This window comes from Otolemur garnettii, unplaced genomic scaffold (genome assembly GCF_000181295.1).
Source record: "Otolemur garnettii isolate 467f Iridium unplaced genomic scaffold, OtoGar3 scaffold00027, whole genome shotgun sequence".
Taxonomy (NCBI): domain Eukaryota; kingdom Metazoa; phylum Chordata; class Mammalia; order Primates; family Galagidae; genus Otolemur; species Otolemur garnettii.
Window position 1 is genome coordinate 17,917,620 of NW_003852422.1, and position 26,678 is coordinate 17,944,297.

At 40.0% G+C, this 26,678-nt stretch overlaps 1 protein-coding gene across 1 annotated transcript in view; it reads right to left on the reverse strand.

The window, feature by feature from the left end:
- Nucleotides 1–26,678, reverse strand: part of WDR7 (WD repeat domain 7) — a 356,864-nt gene that overhangs the window by 60,611 nt on the left and 269,575 nt on the right. Inside the window, exons 22-25 of the mRNA XM_012804318.2 lie at nt 22,166–22,283; nt 19,467–19,616; nt 18,815–18,897; nt 1,562–1,661 (exon numbers count right to left, since the gene is read on the reverse strand). Coding sequence (XP_012659772.1) covers nt 1,562–1,661; nt 18,815–18,897; nt 19,467–19,616; nt 22,166–22,283 — 451 coding nt within the window. The remainder of the gene's footprint in view (nt 1–1,561; nt 1,662–18,814; nt 18,898–19,466; nt 19,617–22,165; nt 22,284–26,678) is intronic.

Here is a 26,678-nt window from a genome sequence, read left to right on the forward strand (position 1 = left end):
TTAATTCTCAATTGCTAGTCTCTCTCATCCTGGAGTCGCCTCGCTGCGTTCATACCGCCTCCCTCTTCTCTCCACTGCTGGCAACTGTGTCTCATATCAGAAGAGTCCTCTCTATAATTTCCTCCCTTCATGTTTAAAGAAGCTTGACAAGGTCCCCTCCTTCTATTATTTTTTTTTGTCTTACCGTTGTACATGTCTGTGATTTATTTCTCTCAAGTCAGCCTGCAGTAATATACTATAATTTTTAAAAACTGTCGTAACAAGAGGATCTGAAAATGCTCTTGGATGAGTCTGTTGTGAAAGCATGTTATCATCACGTAACTTAATTTTCAAACAAGTATTCAGAGTGGTTTCATCGCTCTCAGTGAGAGCCCTGAGTAAAAGAATATGGTTGCCAGAGGGAGTTAATGTCTTTTGACATCACACACACAAACAAAATTTGATAGCCAAATAAATACGGCAAATGGTGCGTACGCCACACACTCCCAGGAAATGCACAAAGCGCATTCACACACTAGAGACTCCGAGAAGACCTGTGCAACGCAGTGTATTAAACTTTCACTGGTATCCCTGAGCTTGTCTGATTGACCCGTGAAACTTTCATTCCCAACATCTGTCACCATCTCCTAGAACTGCTGCATGGGAAGAACCCAGGAAAGCGTTTGGAGAATTACTCAATAGTTTATTCAATTTAAGAGACAGTTTAAAATCTTAGCCACGTCCTTATGAATTTCTTCATATTCCTTCTGGAAATTCCTAATATGGTAATACGACTGAATATATCAGCCTTAACAAATGCTGCAGTGAAATATTAGAAGCTATGTTTGGAACTAATCATCAGAGAACATTATAAATTTACTAGGATCATGGTGCAGCCTACGCCTGGTTTTGTCACTAACAGTGTGACTCTAGGATAAAGTGATTTAAAGCTCTGAGTTTCAATTCTCTTACATCTAAAGTGGGCCTAGACTTGCCCCATCCAGCCAACTGCTATATGTTGAGAACCAGATGATCAAGATCAGAATCAAGAGATAATTTTTCAGAGTAAATTGTTATCAAAGCGTAAAAAGTATTAATAATATATCGTCTCAAATAGAGCACCAATTTCCTTCCGATAGAGCTCTAGATGCTATTGTGATTTCTTCTTTTTCTGAACTATATCCTACAAATACTAGATACCTCGTTTTACTTAGAGCAAACATTAATTTTTATTTAACCATTACATCATAACGGTGCACCATCAAACTTTTTGGAAAATAAGGGACAAAAATAAGTGACGAAATCAGAAAACTTTCCTTTAAGACAGCCTACAGAGTAGTTTGTGAGCAGTGCCACCTTACTCTGGGCTCTATTCTGAACTCGTCTGTGGCAGCCCTTCAGGCCCAGCGAATAAAGACAGTGGGGCTCTATATTCTTTGAGTACTTCATTAAACTATTGATCCCTTTAGCATTATCCATAATGTTCCAGCAGCTCAGCACGTCAACTGGTAAAGTGCTAGTCTCTCTCTCCTTTCAATAACTTCCACACTTTATGGAGAGGAAGTCACAATGATTTATTTACCTGACATTTTCCAGTCCGGATGTCGTACAGGGCCACTGAACCATGGCGAGCTCCCACTGCTATTCTGTGATTCCGCTCATAATAGCTGACCATGTAGAACCTGCATTGAGCATTTTAACAACAACAACAAAAACAAAAAGCCAGGTGAGATGACCAGCACGTGGACGTGGATAGCAACATATTTCAGCTCCGATATAAACGTCTAAATAAATACATTGATAATAAAGATATTAAGACCTTTCAACAATGTTTCAGTAATTCTTAAAAATTAGCTAAAAGAAAAATGACATAGAATATCACTCAGGCCTCTTAATAATTATTTTCAACAGAAAACAACTTACAATAACAAATACCCTTGAATTTTTAGAACAGGAAATAGGGTCCAATGTACACAAAGATTAAATATAAAAACTCAGTTTTGCTACCATAGCTGTAATTCAAATATTTCTGTTTGAACAGAAATGGAAAAGATGAAAAGGCTTACTAGTCAATGTAGTTACGGTCTCATGGTTTATTACAGTATTAAGGAAGGAAATACACCTCGTGGAACAATCATAAAAAGGCTGTGTAAATTTATGCTTAAGTACTTATCAGTAATGTAGAATGAAATTGGAAAGTTATCCACCAAAAAAAAGTAATTCTGCAAATTCCCTGAATTTTCTATTTGTCAGTTTATCTAAATGATAGCTGTGGCCATCCGCAGTATGAATAAACCTATTTGGTACTTATTTTGCATTGCATAAAAGTAAGATTTAGAGAGGATAGTCTGAAGGTTGTAAGAGGCTGATGTATTATTTTTCTTTTTTTCATGACTGGATTAAGTTTCTGAATTCCTGATCTTTGCTTTGTCATACTGATTTCATACCTGCATGTATATGCCCAGGGCCTGAAGGTTAAGAAAAACAATTATTAGAAGGGTAAATAAGGAATGACTTTGTATCTCCAGAGAGTTTCAAATACACTTTCCCATTATCTGGCTCTGCTGTCTCAGGGTGAGTTGTCCAGATACCAAGTGGTCACGAGGGTTTTGCATCAATCCTATGACACATTCTTTGCTTCTTCCTCCTTTCGTTCCAAACCGCCAGCCTAACTTTCCTGTTACTATTTTTTTAAGGGGGAAAGGGGAGTAAGATATGACAGAAAAAAAAATCTCATCTAACGCTTCCTTGGGGTAGATAGAGAGCAAAGACTACGAGGGGTGGGGCAGCACTTCTGAAATTACAAGAGGTTTGTAAGTGGGAGCGTTCTGAAACCAGGGACGCTCCAACAAGGTCATTTGGCATTATCAGACACTATGACGTTCACATACATCTCATAAAGCTGGAAGGTAAGTTATTACGTTTTAATATTTTTTGTTTGTTGTTTATTTCCAAGTAATGGATTAAACAGTATTTCTGTCCTATCCCTAAGCTGCATCCAAGGGCTGACTCTTCCACTTAGTGGAGATAAATGCTTCATTTTTGGTACCACACAAGACTCCACTTGGCAGTATCCTGGGGGGTGGTTTTGCTGTGCTCAAGAAGGGCGCGGTCCTCTTTGTATATTGGTTCAGGGAGGAAAGCTACAGAGGGCTCCTAAAACACACATCTTCTCTCACTATTAAGTAGTAAGTAAAAAGTTAGTTTCTCAAAACTTTTTTTTTCTTCTGTTTTTGCAGTTTTTGGCCAGGGCTGGGTTTGAACCCGCCACTTCTGGCATAGGGGGCCGGCAGCCTACTCCTTTGAGCCACAGGCGCCGCCCTTTTCTCAAAACTTTTTCTGTCCACAGCGTCATTATATCCTACCTCAGTAGAGAGAGTGGAATCAGCAACCCAAACCTATCATTGTTCATTTGTTGAAAATGAAAATGACGAATTCAAAAACATGTACTGTTTTGCTATTTGATCATTACAATGGTTTAAGTATTGATCATCACCGTATAGGCCTATATTTACATCTGTATCCACAGCCACCTATAATTTATGTCCTGGTAGAGTAACCCAGAATATAGTATCTGACAAATGTTCCAATGAATATTTGTTCTGTGCAGGTTAAGGGCCACAGAAGGAAAAAGGTAGTTTTTTTTTTTTTTACCTATTATTTGCACAGATTAATAACTATCTTGCCAAAATTCTTCTGCAAAACTGAATGTAATTACCCACAAAAGAACTCTCTTCAGAACAAAACATAGGTAAAATGTTTGTGTGTTGATAAAACCATAGTGAGAGTAGGACCTAAGGAGTTTTTGTTACATTGCCCATTTTCTTTGTTAAACTTCTTATCCCTTTAGCTATGGTAAGAAATCAGTGGCAGGTATGTGGTCACTTCACAAGGATCCACTCTTGGAACTGGCTGCACTGAGCTATTCACCGCGGAGGCTCCCAGCGCCCACCACATCCCAGGCTTCCTCGTCTCCATTTGGAGGCCGTCTAGATTAGGGATGGTGAGACGTGCCTTACCTATCTCCACCCATGAAGGTATGAATGGATGGAAGACGAGGGTCCAGGACAGTTTTTAATCATATAATCTAGTCCTGACCAGATCACACATGCAAGTCTTGAATTCCTCTAAAATTTCAGGGGCTCAGAGCAAGGTTCATGTGTGCTGAGCCTCCTGGAAGTGGCAGCTCGGTCTCCAGTTCACTGTGCAGAGGACATGCCACTTGGACAGCATTTCGGGGACAGTAACCTGGAGAGGACGCTTTTGTTATATTCACGTTAGAACAGTTGTCCTCTTTGAGATGAACCAGAGGGAAGCTCTGTGAAGTCAGAGAGAACGTTGCCTATTAAGTGAGTGAAAGAAGAATTAAGTGGAATTGAGTAAAGAGATAAAATGTATTTCTCCCTGAGATGGTCATCATCGGATCAGTTTAAAGCCCCTGATCTCTGTTTTCAGCCTGACCACATGTGCAGAGTGAGGCTTTCCAACCACAAATCCAATCACCTCGCTCTGCTGCTCTGTCCTCTGAGGCCCTGACTCCTTGGAGACTCCATCTCCTCTCGCCTGTGCTCGGTCACAGAGATCCCCTCAAACTTTCTTGAATACACAGGGGGTTCCCGCTTGCTGCTCCTTCTGCTGAAACTCTCCCCAGTCTGCTCCCCACTTTGTCTTGATAACAAGAGGCCTTTAGGGCCACCCTACTGATACAGCAGCCCCTCCCCCCTCACTCTTTACCCAATATCCTACTTTTTCTTTATAATACTTATCACCACTGAGATAGTAAGTAACTTTTTATTGCTTTTTTCCTCAATCAGAGAGTTTACTTTTTGTTCACGAATCAACACTTTGATACAGCCCCAGCAAGTGAGAAGTTTAATGCAGTCAGCAGTTCAAAACACTACCCTTTTCCTCCAGCGAGGACTACACAGACCACGTGAAACATGGATTTTTCAAGACCAATGGATATTTTATAGGGTCTAAAATAATAATTGAGATGAACAACAAAGAGAGTAAAAATTGTCCAAGAAAGGCAGAAATCAAGAAGTGGAATGCCCCATAATGCTTCTAAAAATACATTTTCAATTGAAATAAATAATTGCAAATTCACAAGAAGTTATCTGTAAAGGCCCCTGGGGTCTGGGCGCATTAGCATGAGACTGATGGTGACATAATAAAAAGTATTTTAATAGGGACGAGAAAAGAGTGCATGTGCTGAAATTCAATTATAGATACTCAAATATAAATAGCCTAAATAATAATATATATGAAATAAAATATATTTGGGGGCATAAATGTTGATCCTGAGAATAAAAATATTCTATAAATTTGCCAAATATATATTAGTATACATAAATATCAATGAAAAGATATTATATAGGCTCTGTGCCCATAGCACAGTGGTTAGAGTACTGGCCACATACACCCAGGCTGGCAAGTTCGAACCCGGCCCTGGCCAGCTAAACAACGACAACTACAACAAAAAAATAGCCAGGGATTGTGGTGGGCACCTATAGTCCCAGCTACTTGGGAGGCTGAGGCAAGAGAATCGCTTAAGCCCAAGAGTTTGAGGTTGCTATGAGCTGTGATGCCACAGTACTCTATCGAGGGTGACATAATGAGACTCTGTTCTCCCCCCACCCCCCAAAAAGATATTATCGCACAAAATATAATTAAAAGAAATAACCACTAGGGTGGCACCTGTGGCTCAGTGGACAGGGTGCTGGCCCCATATACTGAGGGTGGCCGGTTCAAACCCCGGCCAAACTGCAACAAAAAAAAAATAGCCGGGTGTTGTGGTGGGTGCCTGTAGTCCCAGCTACTCAGGAGGCTGAGGCAAGGGAATCACCTAAGCCCAGGAGCTGGAGGCTGCTGTGAGCTGTGTGATGCCACAGCACTCTACCAAGGGCAAGTGAAACTTTGTCTCTATTCCCTCCCCCCACAAAAAAAAAAGAAAGAAAAAAAAGAAATAACCACTGATACAATTCATTTCTCCAAAGCCATATGTCTGACTTTAGCTACTTAGGAGCAACTCACGGGATGTACCCACCCCACAAAGAGGTGGCTTTTTATGAAACACAAACGTGAACTGCACCCAGCGTGGCACAGCAGATCACTCTGAATGGGACTGTGCCAAGCACTGAGTGCCTGAGTCTCTAAAGATCTTTGGCACTATTTACAAACGAGAGGAAACATGAAATTTAGAGGTCAATCTGAAAAAGAGAAAAAAGATAACATGCAACTCTCAGCAGAATTATCACTTGAGAGAAGGACAGACGCCTGGAAGGATCACTTTATACCTGGGTAATCTGCAATGATCTCTGAGCGTGAAGTTACTACTGTGTATCATATGCGTGAGCGTTAAAATGCAACAACTAATACTCTTCAATTAAGCCAAAATTAACCTGCAGCTTCACATGAAACTACCTTAAATCTAAGGACATATGAAATAGAATGTACAGAATGTATTCCCCCCCCCCCAAATAGTACACAGTTTACTAATTACGACTACTACAACTTACAGCTAATGTTCACTGTACCATGCGTCAGGCACTCTTAAGTATTTGTAGATATATTTTCATAAATAACTAAAGTATATGAGAAGCTCTTATCTAGTTGCTTTTAGAAATTCTTAACATTGATTTAAAATGGTTCACAAATCTTTTCCTAAGAAAATATGAAGGCAATATGCACTTGTACAAAACTCAGAAAACACCAATATATGTATAGTAACAAGTAAATATTTCTACCCGCCTCCGAGAGTAACTACTGCTAACAATTTAGGAGACCTTTCTGAGAACTTTCTCTAACTTTTAATACAAAAATGGTGTTCACATCACACTATTATCATCTTGCAAATTGGTTTTCCTCCCTCAGCACTTCCCGGACAGCCTCTCCTGCCAGAACACATGGGTCTCGGGCCTCCTCCTTGTTCTGGCTCACTCCTGCACCGCATTCCTGTGTATAGGCGCTCCCTTAAATAACCATTCCTTTTCTGATGGGCATTTAGGTTACACTGTATCCCTAGAACCCTTGTATAATTAGGATCCTTGTATACCTAGGTGATGATTTTTGCAGGATTCACCAAAGCTGGCTCAAAGCATATGGACATTTTAAATTTTGCTAAGGCAATGCCAAATGGTCTTCAGTTGTCACTAGCAGAGTGTCCTCAATGAGAAAGAGGAAGAAACGGTATGAAATTTTTATTTTAACTTTCATGCAAGGATGTTTTAGATTGATTCCCTGAGGTTTACCTTGCAGGATATGCATGAAGGTTTCTCTATTAAGGTAAAGAAACATTATTTAAAGTCTAATAAAAGCCACAATGTATCTGTTTATTCATCATGTGTACTACATGGGGAGGGAAATATCCATGACGTGTTCCCAGTAAACCCCGGGAAAAGACTTGAGCCCCCAAACTTGGGAAAGTTGGTTCTGCAGGAAAGAATGAGCAACATACAGGTCACTCTGACCCCAAGAAGGCACCAGTGACAACCAACTACCCAGGCCCCTTGGCTAGACAGTTCGGGATGCCGAAGAGCTTTCTTAGGGCCACCCACGTGAGAAGCCAGCCCTGCGTTTAGGAGTAGGCCCTCAGAGCATCGGTCAGCAGCCCTCAGAGAGGCCACAGCTATCATCACGGGGGAGAGCTTTGCACAGGAGAAGGCCTTCTATAGAATGTGTTTGTAACACGCCCTTCCCCTAGAATTCCAGGTCTCCATGCTGCTAATATGTTTGAATGATCTACAGACATGCAAGTGGCTTTGGCAAAGGCATCAGCCAAGGGTGACCTGTGTTGTTAGCTTTGGGGGGAATGAAAGGTGGAGGATGTGGAAACATTTTCTAGAAATGTTTCATTCCAGTGGAGGGCACTAGTTCAAAGACCACAAAGTTGTGCGGCTGAAATGAGTTAAAACAAGTAAGCACGGTACCTGACCCCTAGCAAGCACTTACTATGGTATGTACAGGCAAAGCTTGTTACCTGTCACCCTCAGTATCACCTGAATATCTGAATAAATACTCCAGAAAGATTAAATATATGTAATTAATTTGCTATTTTCCTAGGTCAAATAAGTGCCAACTAATACCATGCTAATAAGTGGGGGAAATGAATGATCAAACTATTTTAGATCTGCATATTTCAAATACTTATGATTTGCAAGTATAACCTAATAATAACTGCAAATTATTTCCCCTTCAGTCTAAGTTTGCTAATCCAAAGAATACAGATTTGGGTTTGAAACACTTTTTCATATTTCAAAGGGCCTAAAAATTAAGTATTCTTCCTGTTACCCAGTGAAATGGAATACTGCTGGAAGGACTGGAGCTTTGTTTTATTTTAACATGAAGGACTTCAAGGCTGGAAGCCAGCCACTGTTGGGGAGCTTTTAGGAAGAGAGAACTGGACTAGACTGATTTCAAAGGGATTTCTACTCATGAGTGTAGGAGTAATAGCTACAATTGTTTATCATCTAAGGTATACTATAAAACGGTACCATCTGAGCACTTTACTGGAAGTTAGGACCGAAGCTGCTTTAAATCCTATTATTGTAATCACCATACGGTATAAGAACAAACCACAGCTTTGGAGGAGTTTCTTTAAAAATGAGCTCATGCACTGTTCCGAAGGAGACGGTGTTCATTTCCTCACTGGATTTTAAGTGCCCATTTAGGGTAAACAGAGCTGATTCAGCTTTTCACTTGAAAAGCAAAATCAATCAGTCTGTCTACATAATAACAAAGTTTAAGAAAAAGTAAACTATTTCTGAAAATACAGACTTTCAACACTGCTGTGTGCCTTAGTTTTTTCCCATTCAATTGAGAAGTTTAGATACTGATTTTACCTTGAAGTTTTCGTGTCTTATCAATGTGATAGCTTTCATATTTTCCCAGGGATTACTTTTTATCATTTCTCTCCTGTTCATTATTCTAATATACATCCAATTTTAAAGGATGACACACTCAATGAAAAGAGAAACAGATAATTCAGAAAAAACAGTTAAGAAGTATGTTATCCTCTACACTAATTCTCTCTCATCAGCCCAGATACCCACCAGAAACATTGTGGGGTATGTTTTTTGAATGATTTTCTCTTCGTATGTAAACATGCATATGCATGAAATATCAATCTTCACATTTAGTTTCCTTTTTCAAAAAGGATTCTTCTTTTAACATCTCTTCTGCACCATTGCTAGTTTCTCTTTGTATGAATCTTTCCTTGTCAGTAGAAAATGAACTGACCTCAATCTTTTTAATGACGGTACAGTCTGCCACGGTTCTAGTATATTTTAATGGAAACAACTGTTTGTAAGAAATAATTTAATGTAGAGGACACAAGTGAATGTCTCACTATAAAGCACACTTTTCTATATAAAAACATGCTAAGACGACATCCAACAAAGGTCAGTTGAAAGACAGTCAGTTAAATCAAGCAAGACGATACAAACATTTTAAATTCCAGTATCAGTGCTGCTAAAACTCTTGATTTATCTGTCTAAAGTGAATCACAGAAATTTTTATCCCAAGTCCTTTTCAGTTAGTTCCCTCCTTTCTGTGTCTTTAAAATCTACCAAAAAGCCAAAGCTGTCGAGCCATTAAATATATTGTTTAGTTCTAAGCCCTGAGTCCTTGAGATTTTTTTCATTCTTGGCTGTGAAATGTACAATGTAAAATAATACACACTATAATTTTTGCAAAGCAGTCATTGATTCAATGGTGGGAGATTCACAATAGCATTTAATTAGTATTTTGTTCAATGACAGTCGATTTTGTATGTAGAACATAGATTTTGGAGTCGGAAGGCACATCTGTCTGCCTGATAAGCATCCATTCATCTTTTAAATTCAGGAAAGCACCACCAGTTCTCCTTCCTTCCTGCTATGCCCACTGCCAGCTTCGTCTTTGTGCCCTTCCTGTGGAGCACCAGGACTCTCCTCTGTGTGTCCTGGAAACCCTTTTCTCATGAGTTTGTGGACAGCTCACTGATTGACCACTCTGGCCCTGCCCAGCCAACTTCAAGGCCCTTGAGGGGCTTGTCTAACTGAGCAGGTGCAGCTGAGGAGCCTGCACTGGCTCAGCCCAGCTCACAGGACAGACACAGGTCAGTGTGTGCTGAATAAATGGATGAATTCTAAATATACTACTTCCAGGCTGGGACTTTTGCAGAAAAGTCACGTCAGTGCTTCAAACTTATTTTGCATTGTTAAATCACTTAAAGTCCAGTTTCCGATGCCTATTTCTTAAATGACTTCTTTTCTCTAATTTCGGAACTAGATACTGAGAATGGCCATTTGTATGTTAAAAACCAATTAAAATTTTTTTATATTAATTTCTAATTCTAAAAATAAACACCATCTAGTGGTGCATTTGAAATAAACAGATATTATAATCCACAATGGACTGTTCAATTAATTAAAATTTCTCATCATTCAGAGACTGGGAATGATATACTGATTCACCAAAAAATACTAAGTAATACCATCACGAAATTTCACTGCTCATGTTAATTTCTTGACTCTTTAGTAAGTGGACTGAGTGCACAATATGCTTTTTAAAAAAATACATTACGCTATTGAGAGCAGGTTCAGGTTCACAGCAAAACTGAGCAGAAAGTGCAGAGAGTTCCTGCATTACTCCACCCTCCACATATACACAGCCCCCCGCTGCCAACATCCTGCCCCAGAGTGGCACCTTTGTTACATCTGATGAACTTGTATTAACACGTCATTATCACCCGAAGTCTACGTTCACTCTTGGCCTTGCACATTCTATGGGTTTGGACAAGTGTCTGATGACATGCATTCACCATTGTAGTGCTGTACGGAATAGTTTCATTGCCCTAAAAATCCTCTCCACACCTCTGGCAACCACTGATCTTCTCACTGGCATCATAGTTTTGCCTTTTCCAGGATGTCATATTGTTGGAATCATACAGTATATCGGATGGATTTCTTCCATGTAGCAATATAAATTTTAAAGTTTTCCAAGTGTTTTCATGGCCTGATAGCTTCTTTCTTTTCTTTTTCTTTTTTTTTTCAGTTTTGGCAGGGGCCAGGTTTGAATCCGCCAACTTCTGGTATATGGGGCTGGTGCCCTACTCCTTTGAGCCACAGGTGCCGCCCACGATAGCTTATTTCTTTATGTGTGGAAGGGCTGAATAATATTCCATTGTCTGGATATAACACACATAGTATGCTCTTTAAAGTACAACAATGATACTATGTTAAAATATGTCTTTAGTTTCCCTGTAAGACTTTTTTTTTTTTGCTTTTTGTAAAACTTTATCAGCTAGAAGATAGCATTCAACAAAATAGAAGCTCCTTATTTCTTTAAAACATTTAACTTACTTTCCACATTGAGTTCTTTATTCATTAAAGGACTTATTCAGTCAATAGTATAGGATTAGATTTGATAATTAGTTCCTTCAAAGAATATTTAGGAACGCCATAAAGAAGCTGTAGTCTTTACATGCATGGCTATATCAGAAAGTGTACGTTTTAACAGGTTTCGGAGATTATGATAATTATTGGTAATCATATATTGGTAAATACTGATATGCTATTTGAAATTTTCACTGTGCTGACTCTGCACTGATGGTACAAAAGGTATGATGGATAAAACTTCTGGCACACTGACTGAATCAAAGCAGTGGCACCAATGTGTGCCTGGACCAACGTGTGCCAGGACCAACTAGTGCCAGGACCAACATGTGCCAGGACCAACTAGTGCCAGGACCAATGTGTGCCAGGACTAACGTGTACTAGGACCAACGTGTGCTAGGACCAACATGTGCCAGGACCAACATGTGCTAGGACCAACGTGTGCTAGGACCAATGTGTGCCAGGACCAACATGTGCCAGGACCAACGTGTGCTAGGACCAATGTGTGCCAGGACCAACGTGTGCTAGGACCAATGTGTGCTAGCGGTTATTATGTACATGGCAATAAGCAAAAGAGTTTCTCGTAAGAACATCCTTGATGAAAAAGCAGAAGTTGTTAATTCTCTTAAATTTTGATCCTTGAAGATACATACTTTTACTATTCAGTGTGACAAAAAGAAAAAGTGCTCATAAAGAAAGCACTTGTACTGCATACTGAAATATGGTTTACTTAGGAAAAACCCACTTGTAAGACTGAGCTGCAAATGAACCAGCTGATTTCCTCATGGTGCAACCTTTCTACCTGAAAGCACAACTGAGAGAGAAACTGTGATTATGTGGATTTGGGTATTTGGGAGACATTTTCTTAAAAATGAAGAAAGTAAGCCTGTCTAAAAGAACAAACCAAACCAAAAAACAACTGACAGAATTTATTGCCAGTGACAAAATTCAGGTTTTCGAGTAAAAATTAGAACTTTGTGAAACTGTATTGGCCTCCCAATACCCGTTGATTTTTTGATGGGATTACTGGTGACGTTAGCAAATGTAATATTTTGATAGTGTGGATTACAATTTGACAACATGGAGGACCTATATAACGCAGGGGGCCTCTGTTTCCCAAAGACCAATGCAGAATGTAACAAAACCAGGCAGGTCCACGGCTCACTCAAACTGCAAGATGTACTCACAGATTTAATATGATAGTAGGAAGGTTTGTATGACTGCAGCGTCCACACTGCAGCTAACCCACAAGAACAACCGCAGGTTGAGTTTTGGTACAGTGCCAAAGAAGATACAAAATTATCTAAAAAAGCTATTAAAACATCCTTCCCTTCAACTACATATTTTTACAAGGCTAGATGTTTAGACTTTCACCATGTACTTCAACTAAAATGTGCTGTAACAGATTAAAGAAATACACAGATATGAAATTCTACCTGTTTTCTATTAAGCTACACATTAATCAGTAAAACAAAGTTAAAACAATACTACTTTTCTCAGTATTTATTTTTTGTTTTGGTAAATAATTATGTGCCCTATTCTATAAACTGGGCATGGTAGCTCATGCCTGTACTCCTAACACTTTGGGAGGCTAATGTGGGAGATCACTTGAGGCCAGGAGTTTAAGATTAGCCTGGGCACTAGTGACAGTCTCTCTCTACAAAGAATAGAAAAGTAGCCAGGTGTGGTGGTGCATGCTTGTAGTCTCAGCCACTTGGGAGGCTGAAGCTAAGAGAATTGCTTGAGCCTAGGAGTTTGAGGTTGCAGTGAGTCACTGTACTCTAGCCCAGGCAATAGAGTGAGACACTGTCCCCCCACCCATTTTTTTTTTTTAATATTGACATGAGTTTATAACCATTTAAAATAAATCCATAATTTTAAAAAAATTACTCAGTTTTAATTTCTAATACACTAAAAATTTATAGATAAAACCTTCATAAACAAAAACTTAGTTTTCTTTAATTTTTATGAGGTCCTGAGGTCAAGTTTAAGAATCACTACCTAAAAGACTGCAAAGCATTTGTAAATCAAAAATTGTTTATAACCAGAGAGAAAGAGAGAGGGAGATCGATCAGCAAAATGGTAGGGGCAAAAACCAGACTTCAGTAGATAATGAGGGCTGGATACAGTGGCTCATGCCTGTCACCTTAGCACTCTGGGAGGCCGAGGTGGGTGGACTGCTTGAGCTCAGGAGTTGCAGACCAGCCTTAGCAAGAGCAAGCTCTCATCTCTACTAAAAATAGAAAAATTAGCAGGGTGTTGTGGCAGGTGCCTATAGTCCCAACTACTTGGGAGGCTGAGGCAGGAGGATCACTTGACCCCAGGAGTTTGAGGTTGCTGTGACCATGACACTGCAGCACTCTATCAGGAGGCAACCAAAGTGAGACTGTTTTGAAAAAAGATCAAAAACAGAAAAGAGGTCAAGGGAGGTAACTTTGGTGTTTTCCTGGATAAGGGAGACTCAACAAGCAGCAAGAGCAGAAACAGCAGGAAGAAGGGAAATGAGAGAGAAAAAAGCCACAGAGAAGGGGACTCAAGGATGAAAGTAGGAGAAGAGCTCTGTAAAGAGCAAGATTCAAGGAAGGTGAGCTGATGGGATGTAGGCTGTGGAGAGGAGGAGGCCTGGGCCGGGAACCCGTCAGCAGTCATCTTGTCCCGTGGCACGACTCTGTGTGTGTCCTGACCCATGCCTGTGCAGCACGCGCTGCTCCCCACAGAACATGCGGCAGGTGTGAGATCTGCTCAGCGAGGCCAGGGCTTCACTCTGGTCTCAGTGCAGGCACAAGAAAGCTCTTCTGTTTGCCCATTTGCAAAACGAAGGACAGGAGTAGATAACTGACAACAGAAGGTTCTTCTTAAATTCAAAACTTTACAACTTGTAATTCTATAAAATGGTGCAGCAAGGTCATTGTTTAAGTGAACTAACTGGTGCCATCTATTACAGCGAAATTGAGGACTGAATGCCTGAGTGGCATGGCTGGTGTCATTACTCAGCCGTAGTTATTGACTGCCCTGTACTGAGTGTTCATCTTTTCTAAACTAAGAAGTGGGACAGGGCCCAACAAAAGATTTCTTTGGTATCTGTGAATTTACTTAATTGACAAGTCTTTAAAAAGCAGAAAAATTAAATTACTCTTAGTTATACATCAAATAAATTGCCTAAACTTGAAACAATAAAGTGCGTGAAATAAGGATCTATCTGGGAACTCTGGGGCACACGGTCTCTGGCCAGATGGGGCCCCCACTAGCTGCTGGAAGGCACTATAAGAGAATAAAGGCAAAAGCCCCTCTCTTCAAGTTACTTATAATGTGTATGATTGTGCAATTGTGAGTGACCAAAAACCACATCTAGTGGCACATCTAATTTTTGCTGTAAAAAAATCCTAAAACCTTTCAAATCTCCAGATGTAATCATATTTTCCCGTCACCTTACAATTTCGTGGAAAAAATCCCTAACCCTTTTATTTGTTGTGCATCACGCCACTACCACTGCTAAAGAACATAATAAGATAGACTTATGCTCTAAAATCGCTTTCTAATTATATTTGCAAAAGTATGTTATCTTCCTTTCTGACTGAGCTTTGCAAGTAGTTTGTAAGATTTTAATCTTTCTATTCTGATATTAGTAAAGGAACACTTCTGTCAAATTACAGCCTGAGCAACATAGCCACACCTACTTGCATAAAGCCTAAAAAATCTTAGCCAGGTGTGGTGGCACACTCTGGTGGCCCTAAATACTCTGGGGGCTCAGGTAGGAGGATCATTTGAGTGTAGGCATTGGAAGCTCCAGTGACCTCCAATCATGCTAGTGGGATCCAGCCTGGGTGTCAGAGCGAGACCCCAGCACAATGATAACAACAAGAAATAATAATAATAAACTTTTGCCAAGTGAATAATAAGTATCCCTTTGGGAACAAGTTCCTATCACACATGCAAGTTATAAAGTGCTTTTCTCTCAGTTCAGTAATATCTGGGCAGAACACGCAGAATGCCAGCCTCTGCTTTTAGGTTTTACCCTACTGTACCTAAGAGAGTAGGATAAAGGGACTCAGTATTGAGATGATGACCAAGGGGAATAAAAATTATGGCGCATACTTAATGAAGTATGGTGCATCCTGTGTTGACTGGTCTTCTGTGTGAGGGGCTTTACAAATGGATTCAGGTTCAGTAACACAGCAGCTTGTAACCAAATTTTAACAATGAATTCAGAGGAAATTTTAGTGATGTTTCTCCTTCCAAGCCTAGAAAAGTGTCAGTTTTACTTTCTAAGTGTCTAGGGCAGGGATTTTCAACCAGTGTGCTGTGAGGGGATCTTAGGTATGACGTAAAAATCTTTAAAGATCATTAAATAATTTTTAAAATAAGTTCAAAGTACAGTAAGTATATATATATTTTTTACTGTCTCCCTCTCTTTTTTTGAGATAAGAGTATTACTCCAATACCCTAACTATAGTGCAAGTAGCATTATAGCTCACAGCAACCTCAAGTTCTTGGGCTCAAGCGATCCTCTTGCCTCAGTTTTTCTATTTGTAGTAGAGACTGGGTCTCACTGTAGCTCAGGCTGGTCTTGAATTCCTGAGCTCAGGCAATCCACCTGCCTTGGCCTCCCAGAGTGCTAGGATTACAAGCGTGAGCCACCACACCCACCTTTATTCTCTTTTTGATCAATAGAATTTAAGTGTACCATGGAAGTTGAACTGTGGGTTCAAGTTTGCCATGAGATAAAAAAGGTTGAAAAACACTGGTCTAGGGTATTTTTAACTGAGGATGCCATATTATTTACATCCCAGGTAATTAAATGTAAATTATTTGGAAGCTGCTGTGCTTACACCTCTAACAATGATTATCTGCGGTGCTGGGTGATGCCTTTTTGGAGACAATCACCTGGGAGAACAGGGAAAGCAAAGCAAAGGCCAGTGAGCTGGGGGAGAATCCACAGGAATTCATTTTTGGAATGTTACCTTATTGAGACTCTTACCCTGCTAATTTGGGGTTGATCTTGCTGCTAATATATCTGGGTTCTAAAAAGGATGCAGTTTAATTCCTGTATAACAATACGGCCTTATTTGTTACAGTGATAAAAACTCTGACAGTGAAGCTGTTTTGTGTAACTGTGTTTTGAAGGATATGTGTGCTGTGCTCTCCCGGAAGCATTGAAATCTAAGTGATTATCTTGTATTATTAATGGATGCCTCTATGTTATTAATAATATCCCTGGTACAAAAATGTGAATTATTAAGAAATATTTAAATCTGTGACTATAAAGTTTATATAGCAATTAATATTAAGTGAGTTTTATATCTTTTACTAGATATATTATAGAAAAATATCTACAGGTACATAAACTATTCCGGGAAGACCTAGGACATTTCATTAATACAAAAAAGCCCTCCTTTCTTTTAATTTTTAGAAAATAATCATAGTTGCTATTATGCTTATAATGATTATTTTTGCTTTCATGGCTTTTGAAATAAAATGAAAACTGTGTGTCTTTCATATACATGTATCTATACACATATACACATGTGTATATTTCTGTACACATATACACAGAAATATACACACGTGCCATGTTAAAGGACTCAGGGAAGCTTACAGAATAAAACGCATTGATAGACAAGGAATCGGAATGGAGGAATGAGGATAACTTTCTAAAGTTAAGCAGGGAACTTGGCTTTGAGTTGTCTAATGGCTAAGGCCAATTTTAAAATTAACAATGGTTATAAAGGGAGGGGAAAAAAACCCAAACACATTCCTTAGGACAAAAGAAGTAAAAAAATGACTGTCATACAAATTTAAAAGAAATATCTTGACAGAATCTTCACAGAAGGGACACTAAGCAAGGTACAGAATGACATTGATGATAAATGCACTGGCAGTTTCCCTACACGCACTTTCTGGAAGATTCCTCCATGCCAACTGCAGGCATACTGCTGATGGACAATGGGGGAAGGTAATTCTGGAGGAGACCAGACCTCCTGGTCCAAACACAGGCTCCCAGGTGGTTTAAGTCAATCTAGGGACACAAGCTGGTGTACTGAGACCTAGAAGACTACATGGACCACATGTTTTTTAAACTAAGTGCTCTGTGCTTCTCAACCGAGTTTTAGAAAAAAGCTGATGGATGGTTTGCTATTAAAGTCTTCAACAGACATTCTGTGAGACTGTACAAGGGCGAGGCTTTAAAAGCCAACGGTGCATCACTGCAATGTGTGGGATGAATGAATGTTTTCAGGTGTTTCCTTAGAAATTCTGGGTTTAATCAATACATAAATAAATAAGCATTCAAGGATCCGAGGTTTTACATAACAAGAATGGGGATAAAGAACAATGATTCAAGGCTCGTTATTCTCAATTTTGGATTAATAAAGAACTTGTTTTCTAAATTTAGCGTTCGCTAGACTCACCTGGGAGGCTACTCAATGCAGCTTCCCAGACATCATGCTGGTTGGATATAGCGGCTGTAGAATCGGGTCATTCTCTGGAAAGTTGTCCAGGGACAACCCTTCATTTACCACAGTGCCTGACCGCGAGTCGGGCTCAATGTATGTTTTTAAAATTCACATTCCTATATGTGCCTTCAGTTCTCTCAACTAACAGGCACGGAAAGTACTTTGTTTAATACTCGGTTGTGTGATCTCCTACCTAGAATGTAGAATCTCTGAAACTGCACACACCTTTTATGTCCTCGAGGTGCCACCAGTAACCCCACGCTCAGGTCTGTGGGCAGTCAGGCTTCTCTTACACAACTTTTCTGCCTCTTTCCTTTGGCCAACGTGACTCAGATCGGCCTCACTTGGCACACTGGGTCCCAGTGAGCTTAGAGACAAGTTTGTGGCTCACCTCAGGCAAATCCGGAGGACTCTAACCTCACCATGGCCCTGTCTGGCTTTCCTATTCTTATTTTCCCTTTGTCTCAAATCCCTCACTATTCTTACACTTATATTAAATGTCAAAGCTGCTTAAAGTCTTCTATGGAACCAGGTAAGTGGATGTTGTATGTATGTATATATGTTCACACATAAGTGGACAGATATATACACATACAGGTTAAAAATCAGATCTCCAAAAGGTAGACTATCAATAGGAAGGAGGGGATCTCAGAAGTTCTACAGGTTCTGCTGGTTGAGAAGTACATCCCCCTTCCTAGGTCAGAAGTTACCTAATCCCAGGTTGTAATGTAAGTAATACGTTGAGTAATGAACACAAGAATGCAGATGTGTTTAATGTATTCTATTTCTTATCCATTTTTAAAGTTTTGAGCAAAATACCTTCATGACTCAATTACAAAAGGCTAATTCTACGATATTTGTGTTTTTGCCTATATAGGACCTAAGTCACTTTAGAAAATACGCAATTAATTGATTAGACTTCTAACTACTATTACTAACCATACCAAAAATTTTAAGAAATTGTTACTGAAAATTATTTATTTTGCACGCCATTAAAGGCTTCTTTACCTGCAGATGGCTGGGAAACATTCCTGAAGACCTTTCTTTTTAACTAAAGATCCTTCAAGGCAGTACATAATGATGTCCATAACCTTTGACAGAAAACACACAGATCTGAAATTAATTTCAAATACTCGATTTTCCAAAGTTTAGAAGATTAACGTAGGCCTCGTTTGCCCAAGGAGATTTACTATTTAAAACAAAGCAAAAGCAATTTTAAACATGTACATGCCCATAGGCTCTCCTTTCTCTTATTTGTGAAAAAATTTTAAGGACAGTGTAGTAATAAAACAAAAGAGAACTGTAAAGTCAGTTCACATTTATGTAAAGTGGAGGCATCTTTTATTCAAGCACACTAGACATATTGTTTTATTTATAATGAAACACGTCAAAGAAAACATAACTTTTAAAAATTACTCTAGTATGGACCCTTTTCACATGCATGGTGACTGGATGGAGAAATCCTTTTGACTTTGGGAAAATTCAAACGAGGTCTCTAGAAATGGCACAGAAGTTAGTTAATTTTAGTTATCACTTTCTCTTTCTTTCTCTCTATCCATCTCTCTTAGAGAGATTAGAAATAAGGACGTTGATTTATGTTACTGCTTTGGAACATTTAATTTAGGTGGTTAATGTATTATTTAAAACAGGATAGTCTTACCTCCACAAGAAGATCCACGACATCTGTGGGCATCTTTTCGATCAGAATCTCAATGACTCTCAGGATCTCCCCCTTGGCGCGTGCCAGAGTTGTGGTGTGTATGTTCTGCTGCGACTGGGTATTCGCTGCGAGCGCTGTGTGTCTGTGCACCTGGGGAGACAGTGCCACGCTGCAGACAGGACTCACACTTGGTACCACTGTACGTTTTTAGCCACTGGTTTATTTTTCACTCATCAATACAATAGGAAAAAAAGAGAATCAACAAAAACAAGCCTCTAGGTCAGAAAACATTTTTTTTTTTTTCAAAAAGTAGTATTATAAAAACTCAATGGTATTGCCTAATAAAATCCTTTAAAAATTCCTCAATATTATACGAGATCTTAATATGACCATGATGTTTTTAAAAAGAAGCAGACTGAAGATTTGTGGTACACTTGGTACTGAGTTGGATAAGAGTTAGGACACCCTGAAGTAAAAAATACAATCCTTGTTCTTGGGCAATAACAGTGCCGCTGACCCTTGAACAACATGGGTTTGCACGGCCCTGGGTCCACTCTGCAGAGATTTTCCTTTGCCTCTCTCTCCCTCCTCCTCTTCAGCCTCTTCAGTGTGAAGATGGCAGTGTGAAGACCTTTATGACAACCCATGTCCACTTAATGAGTGGTAAATATATCTTTTCATTCCTTATGATTTCCTTACCATTTTCTTTCCTCTAGTTTACTTCATCCTAAGAATACAGTACATAAGACATATATAAAATCAGTTAATCAGCTGTGTATGTTCTTAGTCAGGCTTCTGGTCACCAGTTGGCTACCTGTAGTTGAGTTCTGGGGGCTGTCAAACATTACACGCTCAGTTTTCACCTGCATGGGGATAGGCTCTCCTACCCTCTCACTGTTCAAGGGTCGACTGTAAATAAGATTTGTGCAGTACTTACTGGGTCCCACATGTTAGTCTCTAAATAATTTGTAATCAAGTTGAGACATACAAATAAACACATCTCCAAAAATAATGAGCGTGGTAAATAATGTAAATTCCCTGTGATTTTTCCCATACAATTGTAAGTTTTACATCTTAGATAAGAAAGCACATTAACAGGGCCCAGACAGGCCACGGACTAGCCATGGGGCGGTTGGTGTAGGGATGGGGTAGAGAACAGTAATAACAGTAAGAAATGCTTCAGCGTTTTACACTAACACTTGAAGATTAAAAAGTAAAGTCGAAAACATGGTTTTTTGCTTTAGTTTTTGTTTTAATATATAAAGACAGAGTCTGTCTCTGCTGCCCAGGCTGGCCTCAAATTCCAGGGCTCAGGTGACCTTTCTGTCTCAGCCTCTGCAGTAGCTGGGAGGATGGGTATGTGCCATGTCCCCCCCAGCTGAAAACTCGTTTTTAAAAGATAATAACTGTACAGCGTCACATAAAAATATTTTTAAATTACCTTTTCAACCCAAAGCTGGAATAGAATGAAACCCAAAGCATGGGTATTCTAACAACTCATTAAAAAATACTTACACGTAAATGGCGCAAATTAAGTTGAAAACCACAATTCATAGAAGAACCTGTCAGACTCAGACCTATACCTCAGACCCAGGCATAGTCTACTGCTGGGAAAAGCAGGTAAGAAATTTCCATAGCTAATAAAACTGTTCACTTATTGATACATACATTGCATATAACTATGTACAAAATATATAAACAAATAATGCACGTATATTTTAAACATAGTGGAACCTTCCTATAATACTATTTGCTATTAGAAATATACACTCTCTGAGTCTACAAATTTATTTTAAATATAAATTCAAAGCCCCACTGCCCCCACATAAGCCCGTCACTGCTACTGGGGCCTGCCTGCCTTCCTGCCTTTCCTTCTAGGCACCTTCAGGTTACAAATATTTACGGCTAGCCTATTAAGGATGGCTCTGGGGCAGACACAGGCCCAATAGGTTTTAGGTTATCAGAGTGGACTCAGAGGTATTTATTTAGTATTTTAAAAATTCATCATAGCTACAGGAAAAACAACTCGGGCAGAGTCCATACCCTGCGGACACAGAGTCTGCACATTATTCAAGCTGAAATGGAACAAATCTTTAAAAAAAATTTAGCAGTCTATCATCCTTTCCGTTTTCTCCCACTCCTAAGACCTATAGGAAAGATCCTGTAATTGGTTCATTGTTCTTTACTAGTTTCCCAGTTAGATGTGGGCAATTAGTTAGAACACTAAGAATGTGGGAATCAATTGGCATTCAAGGCTTTATCTGAGACATGTAATAGGAAAAACCATTAGCAGGTTTATGACTTACATTTTTTTGTTTACAGTTGGAGAGTGAGTGCTAAATAAGAAGTCTAGTTTTGATTACAAGTAGGTACTTACACTTGAAAAATGTGAACACCTTTAATATATTTGGATTTGCATAAGCCAGTTAGATTTCAGGATGAAAAATTACTGTCAAATATTTACAAGTGAATGAACTTTGAGATCAGAAATGAACACAGGAGCCTCAGTAATGAATGCACCACTGTGAAAGTCCGTGTGTGCACACAGACACGGTCGGCATTCATTTCAGTACTGAATTATTAGCTTGCATTGTTCTAGAACAAACTGAAAAGACGACTTGTGGATACAAACCCTGAGCTTACAGTATCAAATAATTCCTCCAAATGAGAAGACAGTGCACGCTGAGACGTTCCCTCACCTCTTTGGCTATAGTGGTGATGAAGGCGGGTGGTCTGGCAGTGGCAATGAGGGAGAGGGCATGCCTGGCTGAGCGGGCGGAGTCAGCTGCCGGGTTCAGAGGCAGCCCCATTGTGATGCTAAACAGGGATCAGGAAAAAGGAAAAAAAAGAAAAGAAGCATTAGAAATATAGACTGAGAAGATTAGACACAGCTTATAATGTCAGTTCAAGGTCAATGGGAGCACTCACACAGTTAGAATATAATGGACTTGGGACAATGAGCAGTGATTAGGAGTCAGGGTGTTCTGGCATCAAATACAAAATCGAATAATTAGCCGTGAAGATTGAAAACAGTATGCGCATCTGTCCAAAGTGTTAAAAACACCTTGTTAACAAATTATCAAGAACCAGTACTGAATACATATCACAAAGCTCAGAAAAAAGCAAGAAGGAATATGATGTTGGGTATTTCCACTTTTTTCCCTACAAAAAGTTAATCATTTGTCTATAAGGCCACACTGAAAGATGGTATCTAAGACTGTGTATCTAAAAGGAAGCAAAATGCACTCCTATCTAAAAAATTATCAAACGTACTGAAAAATCACAACATTGTTTTTAGTTCGCATGTAATTATTAGCTTGAAATGTTCTCAGTACTGCTGGTCTACTCCACACTTAGGACTTTTAGAACCAAATCTTCGAGTCAGCATGCTCTGCCAATAGTTATTTAGTATTGGTGCAAAAATTATATTAACTGACTCTCTTTACATAAAGAAGAGACAGTGTGACATTGCCCTGCTCTTCGCAAGACTGTGTACACAATGAAACACATCTTTCCAAATTGTGAGAATACAAGGGTCCTGATAGGACAATAATGCTACATGCGTTTCTCACCTCTGCTACAAATAAATATTCTTGTTTCCAGTTTCCTTCACATTTTATGTATAAACCACTAGGAAAAATATAATCAAGATTTTTAATTATAATGTGGCATGTGATTTCTCCATTAACTGTAATATATGAACAGTATCCTGTGGCTCAGTATGGAATCCAGTTATAGTTTCTCTAGTTAACTATTTAATATTTAAATATGCAAATGAAGATAGTGATGATTTATCTCATTCCAATTACGTAAGTGCATGTGCTTTCTGTGTGAACTGGATTATGCTTACTGAAAATTCTCAAAAAGATCCCAGGTATCTCTATAATTGATCTAAGAATCATTATTTTAACATTTGGCTAGGAATAATGATTCCATAGCATCTCACTATTGTGAAAGGAGATAAACTGATTATGGAACACGCTGCTTTCAATTTCTTTGTGACTGTTACGGCACTTAATTCTTTTCACTGATACTGTAACAGTCTCTCTTCTTTTTTCCATCTTGAGGATGGATAAAATGCAGGAACTCAGAGAAGAGGAATGTGGGAGAATTTTTCTTTGATGTTTCTCCCAAAAAGAATTTTGAGCTGAGAAAACACACACACATATGGAACTACACACAGACAGCAGGCTGGTGGCCGTGGCACCTGCTGTGGGGGAGCCTGGTGCCTTTGGGTTCCAGTAGGGGCTGGAAGGAGGTGTCCAGCAGGAAAGCTGGGCCGCCAGGTGGGCAGTTTCTCTCTGGATTAAAACTTACCACTGCAAAGTCAGCAAATGAAATGAAATGTTTACTATCTGAGTAGTGGTGGGGTGGAGTGCTTAATAATTATTGTAAAATTTAGATTATATACCATACTTACATCAGGCTTTAAAACATTCGAAAGCTAATGAAACTTTTTAGATACCCTGTGATGTTTCCATTCTTTTCATCCATGTGAATGAACAGAGGTTGGTGATACTAAAAGGCGGAACCAAACCAAAATGGTATGTTCGATGAATAATTCTGGGTAAACCTAAATCGAATTTGGCATGATCAGTAAAATCACAGAAGGCTGGAGCTGGAAAAAGATTTCCCAGGCTACATCCCCGACAAGCACTCAGCTATGGAACAGGCATGTCTACCTCCTGGGCAGTCCATCCTACATCAGAAGACAGGAGATAGAAGAAAAAGAACTAGACGCAGGTGGTCTAAGTTTGAAGCCAGGCTTTCCTGTGCTGTTCATGTTCTCCCGGACCCACCCCAGAACATCCCAACAGGGTGGGTGACATAGGCCTTGTGCAGAGGAGAAATTGGTTCCGGAGAAGTTCAGTGAGGAGCCAGTGTATCAGTGTGTACTGTGAAGTCTTTCTGGAAAGCCCACCAGTGCAGAAAATAAGGAGGGAAGGGCCTGAAGACATTATGGTCACTGGACTAGTGAACTGGAGACAGGACTAAACTCAGTGGCTAGGGATGAACAGCTAAAGTGCATTCCTGAGAGAGGAGTCTATTGATATCTTTTAATACCTGGGCTTTAGCTATTTTACTCAGTATGAATAGTGGTTTTTCTATCTCTGCCAGTTAGCAATTGGTATGAATATAAAATTGTAAGGGAGAGAAACCATATTAGGTACTGGGATCTATAAGTTCTCAAAAAGACCAAATTCAGCTAAAGAAAAAGTATCATGTATGGTCACAAGAGAGACCCACCTTACAGGTATGGGACAGGTGATGACACGCTGCTGACCGGAGCCTGGGAAGTGCTGAGTGTTGTATTTGAAACATAAACATGGAGGTAAGTGACATGGTTGCCCAAAGAGCAGAGTTGTGTCAAGAGAAATGTAATGCTAGGGAAAATGGTGTCTCTTTGGGTGTACTTCATGGCTCTGGGTGCTTAGGGCAAGGGTCTGGTCCCTGCAGGACAAGAGGTCCAGGCTCCTCCAGAGTCCAGTCCATCCAGGCTGTGTGCTGCTGGGATCTGCTGCTCTGAGTCCCTGTGTCTACCCACCCCCAATGTACTTTGCATGGAGAAATGTTTACAGAGAAGCTGGCAGAGACACACACAGACAGCGAGAAGGAATGCATGCAAGTGTGTGTGTGTGTGTGTGTGTGTGTGTGTGTGTGCGCACGTGCGCACCTGAGGGGGGATCTGGTCAACTGACCAACTTTCAAGGCTTGTGCATAGTGACATGTGGATATTTTCCTCTTAACCCATATGCATGTCCCATGGACACCTAGATTAGGCATAATGTCCGTTAAGTCCCTATTTCACAGTACTGATGAGAAGATTACAGAAGGTAACATCTACCCCTGCCTCTGACCTATTTCACATGTACAATAAATGCCTATTCTGACCAAAGATGCCTCTTACACATAGAAGGACAGTGAAGGGAAAATGAGATCAACCACCAGCAGGTCACAGGCTCATGTGAAAGGCCCGGTCGCATTTCACCAGTTAAACTTTGTAGAGTAAGACAAAGGGTGAAGGCTGGTGCTGGGAAGTGGGTCTGGAAAAGAAGCTATAGGGCAATGGGGAAGGAAGGAAATTGAAGACATGTAAACACGTCACCCACTGAGCTCAGTGAAGCCAGAGAACTCAAAAGTTTGTAGAGATATCATTGCGTGTGTGGAAACGACTCCCTTCCCTGGTGTCTGGCAGTCTGAGAATGCTGGTAGTTCAGCTCTGAGGTCAGGGCTCTGCTGGGACCCGGCAGGCATCCACAGTGCAAAGAGGCAGTGTTGTGAGTGTGACGGCTGAAAGGTGCCGAGGCACAGAGAGGAGAGAGACATGTGTGTCTTGGCTAGTCTACTCGATGCATCGCCATCAGAGTCGTCTTGCCCTCCACAATCTAGTTCCACCGATTTTCAACTCAGTCTTTTCACACCAAAGCTCCTAAGACCAGGAGCCAATTTGAAGCTGGGCCCTAAAACTCGGTTTCCTTTGTTCATTGCAGTCTGTTGTTAACGCTTCTCCTCTACACTGGCTCAATGGCACACTCTCCTCCCCCCCTCTGTTCAGTTCTCACCTCTCAGCTGGCGTTCTGCAAGTGCTACGACACTCAACTACCTCCCTCCGAGCTACACAAACAACCAACACAAGACCCATTCATTCCAGATCCTTACTACTAAGTTCCATTGCACCAGGCCTTATGAATCATTTTACACTGTGAACTCTGTGCAGATGTGAACCACGCCTTCTCACACGTGTGCCACCCAAAGTGCCTAGTACAGCCCTGGGACACAGGTGTAGCCCCAGAGTTACACACTAAATGCAGTTAGCCAGCAAATTCAGTAGGAGGAAAAAAATCACTTAAGCCAGTTATTGGACTCAATTGACCTGGCAATGAAGTCAAAGTAATTGATCTGATAGTCCCAACAGACAAAGTCTAATTTTCCATGTAGCTATCTTCGAAGTTAAGAGTGTGCCATGCATGTGATATATTTTAATGTGGGATTCTACCTCAATGAAGAAGGCTCATACTACCAGAGGCTTGAAAGTAAAGGGGTGTCTGCCTGATTTGGGAACCTGTATGTAAACAAAGGACTCACTCTTTTCATCTGATCTTGCTTATCTGGCTGTTACGCCGCTAACGTGTAATACTGACTTACAGACTGGGTCTTTGGTCAGAGTCTTTATTCTTAAAAAAAAATAGGACGTGACAGACTCTCTATTTT